At 39.8% G+C, this 19,415-nt stretch overlaps 1 protein-coding gene across 1 annotated transcript in view; it reads left to right on the forward strand.

Moving 5' to 3' along the window:
* Positions 1-19,415, forward strand: part of MYRFL (myelin regulatory factor like) — a 121,689-nt gene that overhangs the window by 92,957 nt on the left and 9,317 nt on the right. The window contains exons 14-19 of the mRNA XM_068561076.1: positions 6,789-6,952; positions 7,577-7,640; positions 12,195-12,280; positions 14,828-14,902; positions 14,986-15,038; positions 15,160-15,339. Of these exons, the coding sequence (XP_068417177.1) occupies positions 6,789-6,952; positions 7,577-7,640; positions 12,195-12,280; positions 14,828-14,902; positions 14,986-15,038; positions 15,160-15,339 (622 nt within the window). The remainder of the gene's footprint in view (positions 1-6,788; positions 6,953-7,576; positions 7,641-12,194; positions 12,281-14,827; positions 14,903-14,985; positions 15,039-15,159; positions 15,340-19,415) is intronic.

The following is a 19,415-nucleotide window of genomic DNA, read 5'->3' on the forward strand; positions in this document are numbered from 1 at the left end:
GTGTTTCTTTCCTTAATTCACCTGAATTTCCTAACGTGGAAAGGGAATTTGGAATACAGATTTTGCTTTTCTGAGGAAAACCTCAGGTAAAAAAATAAACTGGACATTTGGCCAGTCTGTTCAATTTCACCAGAGAGCAAGGTTATGAGTGCCTCAGGGCATGCATCACCCCTGTGAGAATATTCACTCATTTAATCTTCAAGTCTGTCCTGTGTTACTGCCCTGTGCCGGAGAATCCGCTGTGGACGAGAGGCAGGCCGTGTCTCCAGGGGTTTATAACACTGGTAAACATGACACCAAGTGAAAGGGAGGTGGGCGGAGAGGGAGGACAGCTGGTTTAGGCAGAGGGAGCAGCCAGAGACGAGGGGATACATGATCCATGCTCTGTGACCGGCACAAGGTTCAATATGATTAGAGCACAGCGTGTGAAGGGGGCTATGTGAAAGGAGAGCCTTCAACAGAGACACACTCTAAGCTAAATAATGTCTCTGATTTCACAAACACCTCCCTGTTGTTTTCCTGTGCACTTATACTTGCCAAACTGCCCTACGTGTCCTTTCAAAAAACATGCTCACGCTGTCCATAGGTCCCCTCACCCCAAAGCAAGTCTTCTAAACAGTGGGTGAAAATTCTCATGTGATTTGAAGCAGTTGCCACTGCCCCCAAACCCAATCTCATGAGCAATTTTTGGTGGCAAGCTGGTTTAATCATTTTTACATCACAATTATAAAGCTACATTTTAGTTGAGGTAGTGGATCCCATTTGAAATGGTTAATAATAACTGGACAGAGTTGATTGATTAGATTCAATTATAAAATAGTTCTTAGCCAACAGTGGGTGTCAGATGGGGAAGCGTTTCAAAATGCCCCAGCCTTATGCCCTTCTCTGTCCTAACAAATACGAACCTCTATCTGCGAGTTGGACACTTAGAAAAAGTTCCTCAGACATCTATGTGCACATTCGTGGTTGAAAGAACCCATGGAGACCTTACCACTTGCACTGAAAAGGTTATTTTCAGAAAACTCTAGATTATGTTTTTGAACATATTTGTACTGACTTTACTGTGATGATAGAGGACAAGAAATCAGAAGTCTTTTAATAAGAAGCAATCCCAATAACATGTCCTAGAAATTAATTTTTTTGGTAACCTCCGATTGGATCCATAAAGTCAGGGCCATCATTACTATCAGGAAGGTAGTAGTAAATTCCCTCTCCACCTCTATTTCCTCTTAGATAGGAAAACACATGAATTATCTTCTTGCCCGCTGAATCTACCTGGAAGATGTATGGTGTTGGCATATTTGAGTTGCAGAAATCAGAGCTGGCTTTTCATCATTATTGACACATAACTGGACAATTGCAGCCATCGCTTATATGCCATTAGCAGCATTAAAACTCCTGTGGGGAGACATGGCAGAAAGAACTGACTGTGGTTTAGAGGGGACATTAATATCATTCTCCACTGTCTGCTTTGGTTTGAGCTAAATCACAAATTACTGTATCAAGCAAACATTTTTTAAAAAGAAGGAGGAAAGAAGGAAGCCAGTTGCCAAGAAAAATTAAAAATACTATTAGGTATGGTAGTGCCAGTGAGGATGGAGAGAAGTAGGTAGATTCAGGAGATTTAGGATGTTGAACTGACAGCACTGTGTGATGGATTTCCTGTGGGGAAGGAGTCAGAGATGATGGCTGGGAACCTGTGCTGGACTGCTGGGTGGACATCGACCGACCATGTGACCGACTCTAAATATTACAGTTATAATTCTACTATAAGGCTTTCTACTAAACACAGTAAATAGTCATGTGACATTTACTATGGTTTAGAACCATAGAAAGTCATTCTTATCTTCACGATTTCTGCCTTATTTTTATAAAACAAATTTAGAAGTAAAGGAAAATCTATACCAGAATTAGAAAATTTAGAACAGCTTTTGTCAGGAGATTTTTTTTTTCGCTTTGTTTTTGTTTTGTGATTTATTTATTTTTTAACATTTTTAATGAAAAATTTCAAACATATACAAAATGAGAGAGAATAGTAATGAAACACATTTATACATTTCACTCAGATTCCACAGTTATCAATTCACGTCCAATCTTGTTTTTTTTTTTAATTAATTAATTTATTTTATTTATTTATTTTTTTTGGCTGTGTTGGGTCTTCGTTTCTGTGCGAGGGCTTTCTCTAGTTGTGGCAAGTGGGGGGCCACTCTTCATCGCGGTGCGCGGGCCTCTCACTGTCGCGGCCTCTCTTGTTGTGGAGCACAGGCTCCAGACGCGCAGGCTCAGTAGTTGTGGCTCACGGGCCTAGTTGCTCCGCGGCATGTGGGATCTTCCCAGACCAGGGCGCGAACCCGCATCCCCTGCATTGGCAGGCAGATTCTCAACCACTGCACCACCAGGGAAGCCCCAATCTTGTTTTATGTAAATAAACTATCCTCCCATACAGCTGAATTTTTCTAGCTTTGTTGAGATAAAATTGACATACAGCACAGGGTAAGTTTAAGGTGTACAACATGATGATTTGATAAACTTACATATTGCAAAATGAGTACCACAATAAGGTTAGCTGACATACACATCACCTCATATAATTACATTTTGTGTGTGTGTGGTGAGAACATTTAAGATTTACTTTCTTACCAACTTTCAAGTAGATAATATAGTATTGTTAATTATAGTCAAAATGCTGCACATTAGATCCCCAGAATTTATTCATCCTAAACTGAGTTTGTACATTTTGACCAACATTTCCTCATTTCCCCCACTATCTCAGCCTTTGGCAACCACCAATCTATTCTCTGTTTCCACATATAAGTGATATTATACGGTACTTATATTTCTGTGTCTCACTTATTTCACTTAGTATGACACCTTCGAGGTCCATCCATGTTGTCACAAATGGCAGAATGTCCTCCTTTATCATAGCTGAATAATATACACACACACACACACACCCACACACACACACACACACACTTTCTTTATCCATCCATCCACTGATGGACACTTAGGTTGTTTCCATATCTTGGTTATTGTGAATAATGCTGTAATGAACATGGGGGTGCAGATATTTCTTTGAGATAGTGATATCATTTCCTTTGGACATATACCCAGATATGGGATTGCTGGATCATATTCATATGGTAGTTCTATTTTTAATTTTTGTATAACTTCCAAGCTGTTTGCTATGGTGCCTATGCCAATTTACATTCCCACCAACAGAAGGATTTTTTCCAGATCCTTGTTATCTCTTGTCTTTTTGATAACAGCCATCCTAACAGGTGTGAGGTGATATCTCTTTGTGGTTTTTATTTGCATGTCCCTGATGATTAGTAATGTTGAGTGTCTTTTCTTGTACATGTTGCCCATATGTATGTCTTCTTTGGAAAAATATTTATTCAGGTTTTCTGCCCATTTTTAAATTGGAATATTTGTTTGTTTGTTTATTGCTATTGAGTTGTATGCATTCCTTATATATTTTGAATATTAAACCCTTATCAGATATATGGCTTGCAAGTATTTTATCCCATTCAGTAGACTGCCTTTTAATTTTATTGGTTATTTCTTTTGCTACACAGAAGTTTTGGTTTGATGTAGTCCCACTTTTGTTTGTTTGTTTGTTTGCTTTCGTGGATTGTACTTTTGGTCTTGTCCAAAATATGGTTGCCAAGACAAGGAGATTTTTCCCTATGTTTTCTTCTAGGAGTTTTACAATTTTAGGTTTTACATCTAAGTCTTTAACACATTTTGAGTTAATTTTTGTAAGTGGTGTAAGATAGAGGTCCAATTTCTTACTTTTGCATGTAAATATCAGATTTTCCCAACATCATTTATTGAGGAAAATATCTTTTCCCCATTGAGTATTCTTGACTTCCTTGTCAAATATTAACTGACCGTATGTGTGTGTTTATTTCTGGGCTCTCAGTTTTGTTCCATTGGTCTATGTATCTATTTTTATGCCAGTACCATACTGTTTTGATTATGATAGCTTTGTATTATAGTTTGAAATCAGGAAGTGTGATGCCTCCAGCCTTGTTCTTTCTCAGAATTGCTTTGAATATTTGGGATCTTTTGTGGTTCTGTACCAATTTTATGATTAGTTTTTCTATTTCTGTGAAAAATGCCATTGGAATTTTGACAGGGATTGCATTGGCTCTATAGATGGCTTTGAGTAGGATGGACATGCTAACAATGTTAATTCTTCCAATCCAAGAGCACAGGATATTTTTCCATTTATTTGTGTCTTCATCATTTCTTTCATAAATGTCTAATAATTTTCAGTGTACAGATGTTTCACCTCATTGGTTAAATTTATCCCTAAGTATTTTCATTGTTTTTAATGCTATTGTAAATGGGATTCTTCATTTCTTTTTCAAATTGTTCATTATTAGTGTATGGAAACATAGCTTATTTCTGTAAGTTGATTTTTCATCCTACAACTTTACTGAATTCACTTATTAGTTCTATTTTTTGATGGAGTCTTTAGGATTTTCTGTATCCAAGATCATATCATCTTCAACAGAAACAGTCTTACTTTTTCCTTCCCAAATTGGATGCCTTTTATTTCTTTTTATTGTCTAGTTGCTCTGTCTAGGACTTCCAGTACTGTGCTGAATAGAAACAGGGAGAGTGGGCATGTCTTGTCTTGTTCTTGACCTTAGAGGAAAAGCTTTCAGCTTTTCATCATTAAGTGTACATGTTAGCTGTGGTCTTGTCATATATGGCTTCTATCATGTTGAGGTATATTTTATCTATACTTAATTTGTTGAGAGTTTTCATCATGAAAGGATGTTGAATTTTGTCAAAATCTTTTTCTCCATCTATTGGAATGACCATATAATTTTTATCCTTCATTTTGTTAGTGGAGTGTATCCCATTGATTGATTTGCATATATTGAACCATTCTTGTATCCCAGGAATAAATCCTTCTTGATCATGACATATGATTCTTTTAATGTATTGTTGAATTCAGTTTGCTAATATTTTGTTGAAGACTTTTGCATGTATGTTCATCAGGGATATTGACCTGTAATTGTCTCTCCTTGTAATGTTCTTATCTTGCCTTGGTATCAGGGTAATGATGGCCTTTTAAAATGAGTTTGTAGTGGATGGAGTTTCCATTTTTTGGAGGAGTTTGAGAAAGATTTGTATGAATTCTTCTTTAAATGCTCATCTTATTGTTTTCTAGCTGTTTTGTAGTTCATTTGTTCTTTTCTTCCTTCTTTGCTGTCTTCGTTTGTGAATCAATGATTTTCTGTAGTGGTATACTTTGATTCTCTTCTCTTTACCTTTTGTGTATCTACTGTAGGTTTTGCTTTGTGATTACCATGAGGCTTACATAAAATATTTTATAGATTTAACAGTCTATTTTAGGCCAATAACAATTTAACTTTGATCACATACAAAACTCTTCCCTTTTACTCCCCCCCCCCCCCCATATTTTATGCTTTTGGTGTCATAATTTACCTCTTTTTATGTGTGTACCATTAACAGACTATTGAAGCTATAGTTATTTTTAATACTTTTGTCCTTTAACCTCTATGCTAGAGTTAAGTGATTTATACACCATTATATAACGGTATTAGAGTATTCTTAAACTGACTATATACTTACCTTTACCAGTGTGTTTTACACCAGTATGTATGCCTTTAAACTCTATGAACTAAGCCTTAAATCTATAACGTTCAGCTTTTGGATCCTTTCTGAGTGGTTGCTTTACAGTGTTTGAAACCCAGAAAACTTTGGTTTGCATGATGAGAATCTCAAAGACACACAGCCCTGAGTTTGATCCCCAGCCACAAAACAGTCTTTCTATTTTGGCCTTGAGCTCATCACTTTACAACAGTGGACCAGCCTCTATGAGCCCCACAGAGCGCCGTGACATTCTAAACTTGTAAACAGAGGGAGGTGGGGAAGAGGAGTGGTCATGGGATTGGGGTGAGTTGATGAGAGCTTTCCAGGATTTTTGTATGGCTAAGAGACAGACACACATGTTCCCAAGACAACTGACATGTGTGGGTGGGGGAAGGGGTGTCTGGATCCCTGTGGTTTTGGTTGATCTCTCCTTTCTTGCTCTTTCTGACATGTCAGTAACTTTCTTTGAATAGGAAGAATTAAGTGCTGTTGTTTTAAATTTTGTTTAAGCTAAAATGTGAATTGCATGTAATAGCTTATGGGATATTAAGACAGAAATCAACACCTCAAGAATCATCCTCTCATTTATAAATGAAGAAACTGAAGCTCAGAGAAGTTGTTATATTTTACCCAGGATCTCACGTCTAGCAGGTGGGAGAACTCAGAGAAAAGGCCAGGTCTTCTTTCCTCCCTCCTTCACTTGAGCAATTTGATGCACATTTTACCAGGGAGAACTGGAGTCATTCCTTATGACTTAGTGATGCAAACACAAATCAACATTCAGAAGCCTGTTCTGACTTTCTTTACATGAGTTTTAAATAGAGCATAATGGCCACTGAAAATAAATCTTTGGATTCGAAACTTGACAGTGTCCTTCAGCTCTATGCTCTCTCTTGGAATACAAGGACGTATTTCCATTTTATTGCAAATTGAACATAAGCAGTTTTACTACATAGCCAGAAGTTTGGCAAGACCACTTTAAATTTCAAGCCCCCAGATTTATCTTGAATGAACTTGAGGCTGGGTGTGTATGTGTGTGTGTGTGTGTGTATGTAGCAGTTTTCAATAGAGTTTTCCAATTGTCTTTGGATGGGCTGTGGACAGTTGTCTAGTGGTCTCAAACTGTATGTGCTCTGAATTATTTTCATTTTTAGGACCAGATCTTTATGGAAAATGTGGGTGCAGTGAAGCAGCTCTGCAAACTAACCAACAACCTTGAAGAAAGAATAGAAGAGTTAGAAATATGGAACAGAAACCTGGCCAGGCTAAAGCGGCTCAGTAGTTGGAAGTCCTCCGCCAGTGAAGTGAGCTCAATCAGGTACCTCCGGGATTGCCATAGAAATTTGGAGAAAGGAGAGAATGGGGTCTTTCCATAACTAGATCAGTCTGAATGGTTTGTTCTACCAAGCAGCAACCATCACTTTCTTTTACTTAAGTCCCTATTCTTCTTTCAGAATGTTTTGGAACACAGTTGTTTTATGTGATAATTTTATTTTTTCTGTTGCTGCTTTTAAAATAAAACAAAATATAATGCATCTGTTTAAGAGCAGTGATTATAGGAAGTGCTACATTTTAACAAAAGGGTGGCCTTTCCTTTAAGGAGGAAAGTTGGCCATTTCTAAATTTAGAAAACCATGTTTGGTCCTCAGGGAAAAAACCTTTATTCTATTTTTTATATTACTTAAGCAGGTACGTGCACATTTTCTGGGATATATTTTGAGAAAAAGGGAAATGTAACTTTTAATGCATTTATTTATACTTAACTAAGTTTCTTGTACACAAAAAGAACTCTCAATTGCCTTGACTTTTCCTTTTTTAAATTACCACTGAATAAAAAAAAAAAAAAAGCATACTGCTGTGTTAGTGACAGCCTGGGCCTTTGTCATATAACTCTTAGAGAGGCATTTGAATCAAAACTAATTTTCTCTTTCTCTTTTTAAAGCAAATTTAGCAGAGCTCTTAGTGCATCTTCTCCAAAAAGGACCATTCCCAAAAAAACCAGCAAGGTAAATAGACTTAAATTTATAATGAACAGAGATGATATTTTCTACTCAAATAGTCTTTAGAAAAATTGATCAGGAATTTTTTTCTTCATTTATTTGTTGATGGGTTCCCTAGGCATCCTTATGCACTTCAGGCATTTAAATATTATCCTTTTAATAGATATTAACTGGTTTTTCAAAGAGAAGTTTAGAGATATAAGTATAGAACATGTTCATTTCAGAAATATTGTTCTGCCACTTTTTGTGTACATAGTCCCCATCAGGTGAAATTCATCAGCAGATGACCCTGGGCTGCAAGATCTGTGTGGATGCCTTGACTCGATTCAGGCCCTTATCTTTGTCTCCAGAAGATCTCAAAGGGATGTCAGTTAATCCTCAAATCCCTCTTTTCCCTTTGATATTTAGTACTACATATGCAAATGGAGACTAGGTATTCACTTGCTTGCAAAGGTTAAAATGTGACAGCTTTATTAATGAATAGAGCATTTCATCAAATAGGATAACATTTACATTAAAGGTGAAGGTTAATCATTTATTAACTTAAAGGACACCCTCTCCATTGCAGAGAAGTGTTGGTGAGGGAGAAGCTGCAATACTCTCTTCCTAGCTGCCATTCATAGATAGCTGTGAACCTCAGCTCGCTCCCTCAGATCCACTAGTTTTCCAAAGGTGGCCTTTCCCGGAGGAAGATATTTATGACCTTAATCTATATCCTGTTAAGGGCTGACCTGATGTTTGGGCCATTGTCCCAATTTACTCTCTACTCCTCATGTTGTACGTCACTGAACTATTCTAAGAAGGTTTAGAAAGTTTAATATTCTACTAAAAACTACTAAAATGTTATGCTGTGGACAAGCTTCTTGGTATACCAATAGGCATAAATACATGGATAAATGTTTATGTAGAAGTGTTTTGGGGCAAGTTTACTTAATTGCATTGGGAAACAGAGATAATAATAATATCTACCTTACAAAGAGTATTGATAGGATTAAATGAGCGAAAGCCCTTAGCACAATGCCCAGCACATAGCAGGTTGCTCAATAAACACAAAATACTAAAAATATTGTGTAGGGAAGGTGCTCTTTGTACTAACCAGTTTGCAAGGGGATAGAGGGAATTGTATCTACATCCATGGAGGCCCTGATTGGTACAATTTGGTTCCTGTGCAACCTCTGTAGCGCCCATCTTGCACACACAGAATCTTTTTATTTTGCAGTTTTCTCAGAATATTAACTAGAACATACGGTCCATGAGAATAGGCTCTGTGTCAGCCTTCCTCACTCTGTGTCCCCAGGGACAGACACAGAGCAGGTACTCAAGAAATATTTGTCAAATGAATGAATGAATGGACAGCCCAGTCTGAAAATATTCCCTGAAGGCTCACAATCTAAATTTAAAGCATTAAGAGATTCAGTGTCTTGGGTGTATGGGTGGTGGGGGAGTTGGGGCACAGTTACACCCCTGTGCATGCAAAAGTGAGTAAGATGTGGCCCCTTCTAAAGAACTTTAAGGTAGCCAGGGAAGATCAGAAGAGAATACAAAGAACAGTTGTACCCGGATGTGATAAATATTGCAGAGGCTCAGAGCACCGTGGGAGTATCATAGGACCCAGGCCTTCAAGGGGGCGTAAGCTTTGGCTAGAAAGTGACAGGTGCTGCTGGAGAGGTTTCAGATGGAATGGCACAAGCCAAGGTCTGGGAGCTGGCACCAGCTTCCTTGAAGGACTAGGTGGGAGTTTGTTAGGGAGGAGAGTAGAAGTTAAGGCTGAAAATATAAGTTAGGCTCAGTTTCTGGATCACCAGTTAAGGAGTTCATTTGGCAGCCATGAAGACTTTTTGAATAATAACAATAATATCTAAGTTGTATAGTGTATCCTTTCTTTACAGGCAGAAAAGGGAGGCAGCATGGCATTGGGGTTAAGAGCACAGATTCTGGAACCAAGTGTTTTTTGGTTCAAATCCTGGCTCTGTGACTTACTAGCAGTGTGATCTTGAGTGAGGAACTTAGCCTTCCTGGGACTCATGTTTCCCCATCTCTAAAATAGGGATGATAACAGTACTTGTCTTATAGAGTAGTTGAGGATTACTGTGAGGTTAAATAAATTAGTATACATAAAGCACTCAGAAGAGTGTGTGGCACATAAGTGCTATATAAGTGTCTACCGCTATTTAGTATTTTCAAACCCACTATTTCAGTGGTTCTTATACTTTGGCATGTATCAGAGTCTTCCAGGGAGCCTGATAAAATACAAGTAATGGTGGTGTTTTGCTCTCCCTGTACTATCTTTCTAGGAGGTTTTGGCTATTTCTCCGAGGTTAACTTTCCCTTCCATACACCAACCCCCTAGGTAACCTTTATTCCTCAAAGCCTCCAAAATCCTTGGAGCATTGAAACACAAGTGTATGGGTGGAGAGTGGTCCTCCTGGGTTGGGTGGGGGCCTTAATGAGCAAAGTGCTGGCTTTGAGCAGTTGGTGGGCTTTACCCGGTGGTGAGAAGCCTGGCTGGGCCAATGCTGGCCAAGATGATGCTCGTTCTGGAGGAAGATTAAGGTCTCATCCAATCCAAAGGGTTCCTCTCCTTTCCTTCTCTTTCTTTACTTCCAAGAGGTAGGTGGGTGATTCTTGCTATGTGTTGATGATTGGGGCGAGGTGAGAAAGACCTCAGGGTTCGCGTAAAAATTCACTGAGTATGTGGAGGAGGAGGGAGAGAGGGAAGGAACAAACACAGGCTTCTTCTGAGAGCCCGCCTCCCCCCACAATTCAGGGTATTATGAAAATTAGTAACATAGAGGTCAAATGGATCATACTGAATAAATGATGTATCATCTCAATGAGTATGTTTATTTTTAAATTTATTTATTTATTTATTGTTTTAATCGGGGTATAGTTGTCTTACAATGTTGTGTTAGTTTCTACTGTACAGCGAATTGCAGTTCCCTGTGCTATACAGCAGGTTCTTACTAGTTATCTATTCTAAACATATTAGCAAACACAGATACTTTTCATTATCTCACTTCTTTCAGATTCACAGCCCCCCACCTCACTCTAAATGGAAACCTATTGAATCAGAATTTTTCAGGGCGTTTAGATTTTTTAACAAGCCCCATAGTAATTCTCATGCAGACTTGAACTTGAGAAACATTTCTCTGTTAATCAGGTCCACCCAATAACTCTGAAATGTAGGCAGGTATGATTTTATCCTTCCTATTTTATTGATGAGGAAAATGAGGATCAGTGACACTTAGATGACTTGTTCAGGGCTTGACGCCAGGTCTGACCCCAGGTCTCAGGCCATTTTCCTATACGAGGTCAAAGGATTTTGAGCAAAAGCATGGAGACTTAAAATAATCTGGCAGCTTTGGGGAGTAGGTTGGAGGGGGAAACTCTTATCCTGAGGTTAATACTATTTAATTCTAATCAATTCAACAAATTTCATTGAGTTCTTTCTTTGCACAGCACACTATTAGGACGTCCTCAAAACCGTTCCAGTGGGACGTAGGAATGGTATAAACCATCCACTTCTTGGTATTCAAAGTGGCTTCCTACTGCACTTATGGATGACTCAGTTATGATAGCCCTAAAATTTGGGTACTTGTTAAAAAGGGTGTGGTTAATTCCCCACCCCACCCCGATATTACATTGAAGAACATTTTCTTTATGCAGATAACCTGCCCAAGAAATTCAAAGACCAATTTTAAACTATTTCTTAACTACCACCATCCTCCAATTCCCTTCCAATCCTGTACCCCAAGAAGGAAGCAAACATAATACTCTCTATTGCATTAGTAGGAAACTCATATTTAAGGAGCACCATATTTAACTGGGCAGAAAGCCTCTTGTATGTCCAGCGAGATTCCTCACCAGTTGCCCAGCTGTCTCTCCTATGGTTCTTGGCTCATTCCTTATGTGCAAGTTTTTAATGCCAACATGTACCAGTCCTAAAGGTTTGTCTCACTCACTTCCTAGAGAGTGTAATTTACTTATTTTCATATCCCCCTATAGCGTTGCTCATAGTAGTGCTTAATGAATATTTGTTGAATGGATGTAAGAATAAATAAGACATAGGCCCAGAACAGTCCTCAAAAATAGGTGGCAGCATTGGAAAAAATTGTATATGATTTAAGGAGTAATTAATAGTATTTCATGCCACAAAAATCTTTTCTACAATTTGTCATGCTGCCTGAAGTTCTTCCATTGGAATTTATTCTATTATGTCTTGAAGACCTTTTGATTTTCAAAAGTGTCCTATTAAAAGAAATGGACCTCTGGGTTCTGACAGTATATTGTCTGGTAGGTCTTCTTCTCTCATAAAACTTCAAGAATAAGCACTAAATGAATGGCACAGACAATTGTCCTGCAGGGAAGAGAGAGTGTAGCCTGGAGTGCCAAGAAAAGGGAAGAACTTGGCTTTGAAAGGACTTCGTTTTCAGAGGCAGAGGAGGAGGGAGATGTAGGCTGAAGGGAGCAGCAAAGATCCCCTGGGGAATGAGTCTTCAGGCATCCTTCTCAAAGTTGGTATCACTGATTTTTCATTTCTCATTGCTGAATTTTTTATAGGTTTCTTTTTCAGGAAAAAAACAGTCGTGTCCTAACTGGGTTTTCCAGACCTTGGTTATAACTCTCATTGCTGTGATGGCATTTTGGTAAGAAAAACATCAGTGTTGTGCTGTGTCAAGCTCTTTTTCTCTTCCCATCTTCCTTTTCTCGCACATGAACTGGGGACTGACTTTCTATTTACTTTGAAGACAAGGAGCCCTTTAAACCAGGCATTGGCCTTCGATTTAGCTTAGAGATACGGGAGCCCTTTATAAACTCATACTTTGAAGAAAAGAAGCACAGGCTTTCTGCTCTTAAATATGAGATGAAGGATGATCTTTTTTTTTAATCAACTGGTATTTTTTACCAGTTCCCTGTGCCTTTCGTGTGTGTGTGTGTGTGTATCTTTTTTAGTCTTGCAAATAACTTTCTCAAAATCCTTGCTCTCCTTCCTATCTACTTAGGTGAAAAGAGTGAGTAGGTACAATCCACTCTCCCATGGATATTCATATTATCAGAATTCTTCTGGATTTTATACCAAAAGAGACTGAGATTACCCCAAGATATGCAATATGATGAAATTGTAGCCAAATGTACTAAGCAGTTAAAGCAAATACATTTGCTATGCAAGCATCGCGTGCCTTTTGACTGCCATCCCTCCTTTGCAGGGAGGAGGGGTCATCCTTTACTGGGATGAGAAGTCTTTATCAGGTCTCTGGTCTTCAGGCTCGTGCTGCTGCTATGATGGCTCCTCAGCCTTTGAGCCCTGGTCATCTTTCCTGTGTCCTCCTCGCCTTCTTGTTTTTGGTCTATTTACATGGTGGAAGGGGTATTTATCTATCCCTCCAAAAATGCTTTGTTAGTGTGGAAAAGGACTAGCTTCTGAGCCTTGTCTCAGAGAATACAGTTACCCTCAGAGGGTAAGGAAGGGATGGTCCCAAGGATGCTTCCAGTTCCTTGATCTAAAGCAGCTTCTCAGTTATAGGAGACATTGTGGGTCTCTCTGTACCCTTCTCTCCCCTCAGCATTTTAACTTTTCACTTGCTACTGCCCACTGCAGGAAGCATCCCCAAGTATTTGACACCACTACATAGAATTCCCATTAGAAGCTGGTGTACTTTTCTCGCTCTCCTAAGTGAACTTGTCTTCTTCTGGGATTCCCAACTCAGGAGAGTGTGAGCATCTACTTTTCACAGACATGCTTAACATTCTCTAGAGACACAGATTCCCATGAAAATCCAATGCAAAGCTTATAGGAAGTCTAATTTTGATATGAAGAGACTGCTTTTTAAATGTGCTTATCAGGTCTTATGAATTCCAATGTTGTTGACCTCTAAGACCAGAAATGGGAGGTATTGGGCTTATTGTCTTGTTTCCGGCCTATGGTGTACCTGAGAAGGGTTAAAACCCTAAAGAAAGAAGCAGATGTCCGTTTCATTCTATGATCCTAGAAGTTGCCCGGGCCATGCAATGATGCAGATGGCAAACAAATCAGAAAGAGTATTTAAGGATTAGTAATAGGGAGATAGAAAATGGGAAATGTGGGAGAACAAAGTCAGGGAGACTGGACCACAGCAAGTAGTTGCCAGGGCGACGCCACAGATTCTGTCTAACGGCATCTTTGGAGCTCAGCACCACTTTTCCCAGGCAGGGCTGTGCCCACTGGGCAGTAACCAGCTGCTGCTGAGAACACTCTGGGGATCCTTTCTTCATGAGCAGAATTCAAATGTGTGGCACATTTCTTTGTGTATATTTAATGATGGTAAATCCACTACCTTTGATGGGGAACAAGATATCAATACTAATGAGGAGTTGAGTCTAGAGAACTAGATGTGACATCAAGCCGGCAAGAGGTCAAGTAAGGTCCCCTGTGTCAGGCCCAGCACACGGCGGGATTGTAGAGAGAGTTCTAGAGACACCCTCGAAAGAGGAGAATGCTGAGTGTTTGGATGTGTGAGCAATATTGGGAAGAGCTTCCCAAAGCTCAGGACCTTTAAGGTAAGCTTCCTTTTGGTTATATAAGTTCTGATAATTGGGGGGAAAGATACACTCATTATTTTGAAGTCATGTAGTGTGGAAATGGATGCTTTATTGTACTTTTTTCCTTCCTCTGTCCAATTTGGTGTATTGTGCTCTGAAAAGACAGGCAGCAGGAAGATGTCAGAAGCGGCCAAAGGGTTTGGCACCTACTGCTGACTAAACCTGTGTGGCCTTTCATTTCCCAACACCACAGTGTGGACGCCCTCCACCAGGGGGATATGAACTCTGCTCTGAGTTTTGCCTGCAAGGAGCATAGGGCTGCCTCCAGTGAGGCTTCCTGCTTCCTCTTGTAATCTTCCACTAGTGACAGACGTTTCTGAGACAGCTTGCCAGGGCCAGGGGGCTGCTTTGTGGAAAAATCCGTCAGCCTGGAGTAGCCAGGGAGCCTCTGAGCTCCAGGAAGATTGGGGGCTTTTTCTCACCAGGGCTGAGAAGCAGAACTGTGCTGGCTTCCATGGTGCTTCTGTCAGCCCTGGCCGCCCGCCCCCTCCTCTCCCATCTGTGTGGCCTGGGAGAGGACATCTCTGGCCAGCTGGTTGTGTGAGATATATGGGCATCAAATCTGCCACATAACTCTTTCTTTCTTTCTTTCTTTTTTTTTTTTTTTTTAACAGTGGCTTGACAATAGTCTCCCTTTACATACTTAGCTTAAAAGATCAAGACCGATGTACCCCAAGTCTCCCTTCGAGGTGAGAATTCCAGTCTTGTTTTCCTTTGGGGAGAAGGATTCTTGAAGGCCTCTTTCATTAATTATTTTGTTCTCCTCCTCCAGCAACCTCACCAGCTCCCAGGATCCGGCTCTGCCACCCACAGCTTCCCCCTTGGGTAAGATCGTCACATTCCTCACCCTCAAACCCAGCCTGGGTTTCATGTGAATTGTCAATAGAAGAACCAGCCTTTCAGGTTAACCTCGTCACTTTCCTCCCCTCTGTCCAATGCCTTGCAGCACCTAATACATCTCTGGCAACCGCACAACCCCCCTTCCAAGTACCAGAGATCACTTTCTGTGAGATCCTGCCATGTCAGGAGACTTATTGCTGTCCCATCTGGGGAACAAGAAGAGTCCTCTCAAGCCCTGTGCAAAGACAGCCCAAGGAGAAGGAGCCCCATCAGAGGCCATGGGCAGGTAAAGAATGTTCAAAGAGTAACTAGTGCTTTGAACCTGAGGTTTTTCCCTTCTCACTATCTACTTGGATAGTCTGTTAATGGTTGCACTCTTCTATTTGGGGTGGCAAGATCTTTGAAAACACAAATACACAAACTTGTAATCACTTATAATATTGAGTTCCCCACCCAGGGATGAAATTTTGGTTGATTCAAGTGAAAGGGTCTCATTTGTTCATTGCCAACCAAGATAGTAATAGTAGCACAAGAGAAGTAATTATGTGAGGATGGGTAGATCTTTTGGCTCACTTAGAACTTATAAAATGATGTGGCATCTGGGCTCTCTGCCCAAACCAAGTAGGGCAAAAATGTAAGAGGCTTTGAAGATTCTAATGAGTTCAGGGTAAGCTTTAAGTCCCTGAAAAAGGCTTCCACTTTCAGATTATCTTCTTCTTCTTCCTCCTTGGGACACAGACACACACACACAGACACACAGACACACACTGATACTCTTTAAGTAACAGAATTTTCATGTTAAAAAAATTGGGACTTCCCTGGCGGTCCAGTGGTTAGGACTCTGCGCTTCCACTGAAGGGGGCACGGGTTTGATCCCTGGTCTGGGAACTAAGATCCCGCATGCCGCACGGCCAAAAAATAAATAAATAAATAAATAAATAAATAAAATTATGGAAACTTGATCAAGGACTAAAAGTGTAATTATCTCTGTAAGATCAAATACTATACATCCCAATGTATACTAAGTTATTATTGTTTCTAGAAATCTCCTTCTGTATATACACATTTTAACAAGTGTCTAAAATAATGATGATGATGATGATGCTAATAATAACAATACATACATATCAGTGTGACTTATCAGTTAAGATGCTGTGGTAACAGCAACTCCCAAATCACTGTGGCTTAATGGACAAAAATTTATTTGACTCTCTCTATATGTCAAATGTCGGTCAAAAGAGGGATCTTGTTCATCATGCCATTCAGGACTCAGCTGATAGAGACTCCTTCTCAGTATATATTTCCACAGTCTCTATAGAGGTGGAAAGAGAACGGGGCAAATTGTGCACTGGCTCTTACAGCTTCCATGTGGGTGTAACACAAGTCACTTCTGCTTACATGTTACTGGCCAAAGCAAGTGACATTCGTCATGTCTAATTTAAAAACAGTTGGTGAAGTGCAGACCCAACACATGCCTGGAAGAAGATGAGCCAGAATATTTTTGAGTAGACCTGATGACTAATGACATGTAGACTATGGTCAGTGGTTGAAGTTTGGGGGCAGGAATGTAATTTCCTTTGATATTATTTCATATTCGAGGCTTGAATAAATAACTTCTACAAATCATCATCATCACCATCATCAGTAACACCACAGAATGAGGTATTACTGTTGTATGCAAGGCACCGTCATAAGTAGGCTACATGAGTAAGTCCTTTAGTCCTCACAAGCTTGAAAGATAAGGCACTGTTATTATCCCCTTTTTTTCCAATGAGGAAGCTAAGCTATCCCCCGCACCTATAGGAGGCAACGCTTGTAGTGTTTTTCTCATGAAAGCAATTTTTCATTGAACTTGGGAACAGATGCATCACTACAGAGTGAGGATAAAAGTTCAATTTGAAGGAAGAAATTTTCAGTTTCAGTGATCATATCCTCAATAGTTTTAAATATGGAAAAATTCATTACTGTCTCAGAAATCCCCCAGAACCTTCCTTCCTTTTTTTTTTTTTTTTTTTTTTAAATTTTACTTATTTTATTTTTGGCTGCATTGGGTCTTCGTTGCTGCGCGCAGGCTTTCTCTAGTTGCAGCGAGTGGGGGCTACTCTTCGTTGTGGTGCACGGGCTTCTCATTGCGGTGGCTTCTCTTGTTGTGGAGCACGGGATCTAGGCCCGCAGGCTTCAGCAGTTGTGGCTCACAGGCTTCAGTAGTTGTGCTTCTCGGGCTCTAGAACACAGGCTCAGTAGTTGTGGCGCACCGGCTTAGTTGCTCCACGGCATGTGGGATCTTCCCGGACCAGGGCTCGAACCCGTGTCCCCTGCATTGGCAGGCGGATTCCTAACCACTACACCACCAGGGAAGCCCCCTTCCTTCCCTTTTTAAAGCACATGGAACCTTGTGGCTGGTAAACCTTTTCCTTACCTTGGGAGTCCACCTTGGTGTCATTTTCTGAGAACAGTCCTCAAATGAGACCATCTCACCCATGTGAGGTGGATAACAATGAATCCTGAACAGGAAGAGGTTGGGAACTGGCCCAATCTTCATTTTCGAAAAGTTTTTTGACCTTTGAGCAAATTCACTCCTATAGCAACCAGCTCTTCACATCAAGGGGATACTGGGAAGAGTAGCCCTTATCAAACCACATGAAGGTTTATTGCCATCTTCTCTGGGACAATGAGTGTCTGCTCATCTTATGTTTCCATAATGATGAGAGACACTGAAGAGACTCCCAAAGAAAGAAGATTTGCTCCAAGGTGTCTGGCTGTGTCCTCCTAGACACAACTATCAGCTTCTCTGGCTAAAAATGGAGTTTAAATTCTGCTTTATCAGGCTCTCTGACACACTGGGAAAGTTGTTCCCTCTTCCCTCTTTCAACTTAAGAAAAAAAACTGAAAGGATTTAAATGTTCTATTTACTATAACCTTCAGGAAACTTGAAAACTCTGGGGGATTTAGAGTCATAGAAGGTCAGAGAGCAGCTACACCAGTGGCTCCCTGACTTTTTGACCCTGAGATTATGAATCCATTATGTTTTTACAATTATTTGAGAAAGTACGTAGAGGGAGAATGTAACTATAAATTCTGTTAAGCTTTTAATTGAATTATTTTTGTTAATTCAACAGCAACATTTGAAAAATGGTACAAATCTATGGGAGAGATTGTTACTTTTCAAGTCCACAGCCAACACCACAGACCCCTTTATGTAATCATCTGGGATTCCAAAGTCCCCAGGTCAGGAGAATCTCTGATTTATACCAATTTACCCATTTTATGACTGATGAAATAGAGGCTCAGGACTTTGCGTAAGATTCTGCAGTGAATTATGAGCAAAGTAGAAATCGAAATCTGGGTCCCCTGTCCCCACCATTCTGCCTCCACTTATTTGGGCTTGGTGTGTGCATGTACCTGGGATCAACTCTAGAAGATGCGGAAAGTATCTACTCTATGGCTCTAGAAAGCCCTTTCAGCACCCTCTGCCCCCTCCCCTTTGCCTATAGCCATTAAAAAAAAATGTTATGGAAATATAGTTGATTTACAATGTTGTGTTAGTTTCAGGTGTACAGCAAAGTGAGATAAAAATATATATAAGATTCTTTTCCATTATTTGTTATTACAAGATATTGAGTATAGTTCCCTGTGCTATACAGTAGGTCCTTGTTGGTTATCTATTTTATACATAGTAATGTGTATATTTTAATCCCAACCTCCCAAGTTATCCCTCCTCCCCTTTCCCCTTTGGTGCTATAAGTTTGCTTTCTATGTCTGTGAGTCTCTGTTTTGTAAATAAGTTCATTTGTATCATCTTTTTAGATTCCACACATAAGTGATATCATATATTTGTCTTTGTCTGACTTACTTCACTTAGTATGATAATCTCTAGGTCCATCCATGTTGCTGCAAATGGCATTATTTCACTCTTTTTTATGGCTAAGTAATATTCCGCTGTGTGCCTACAGCCACTGAGCTGTTGTGCCCAGTGTGGGATATTTCTGGGGGCCTGAAGAAAAGCATTTCTCTTCTGGTGCTCCTCCATCTTTTGCCTCTGTCCAGGGCAACATATAACATCAGGGTTCCTAAATCCAAAAGAAGAGAAAACCAGGCAAATATTCTTTTCAACAAGATGTCTCTGAGGCATTTAAGGCCAATTACAAATTTAAGAATAAAAATTTTTTAATTAAAAAGAACTTAGACTAACTCTCAGTGAGATGTGGAGTAATATCTAATAGTTTACCAAGCCCCAGAACACATTTATGAGCCTCCTTCCTGAGGCGTAAGACTACTAGTAAAATAAGTACAGGGAAATCAGCATTTTTATGACATGCTAAGCTCAAGCCATTATTCTTCCTTTGGGCCTAAGTTGGTTGC

This window comes from Eschrichtius robustus, chromosome 13, assembly GCF_028021215.1.
Source record: "Eschrichtius robustus isolate mEscRob2 chromosome 13, mEscRob2.pri, whole genome shotgun sequence".
Classification (NCBI taxonomy): domain Eukaryota; kingdom Metazoa; phylum Chordata; class Mammalia; order Artiodactyla; family Eschrichtiidae; genus Eschrichtius; species Eschrichtius robustus.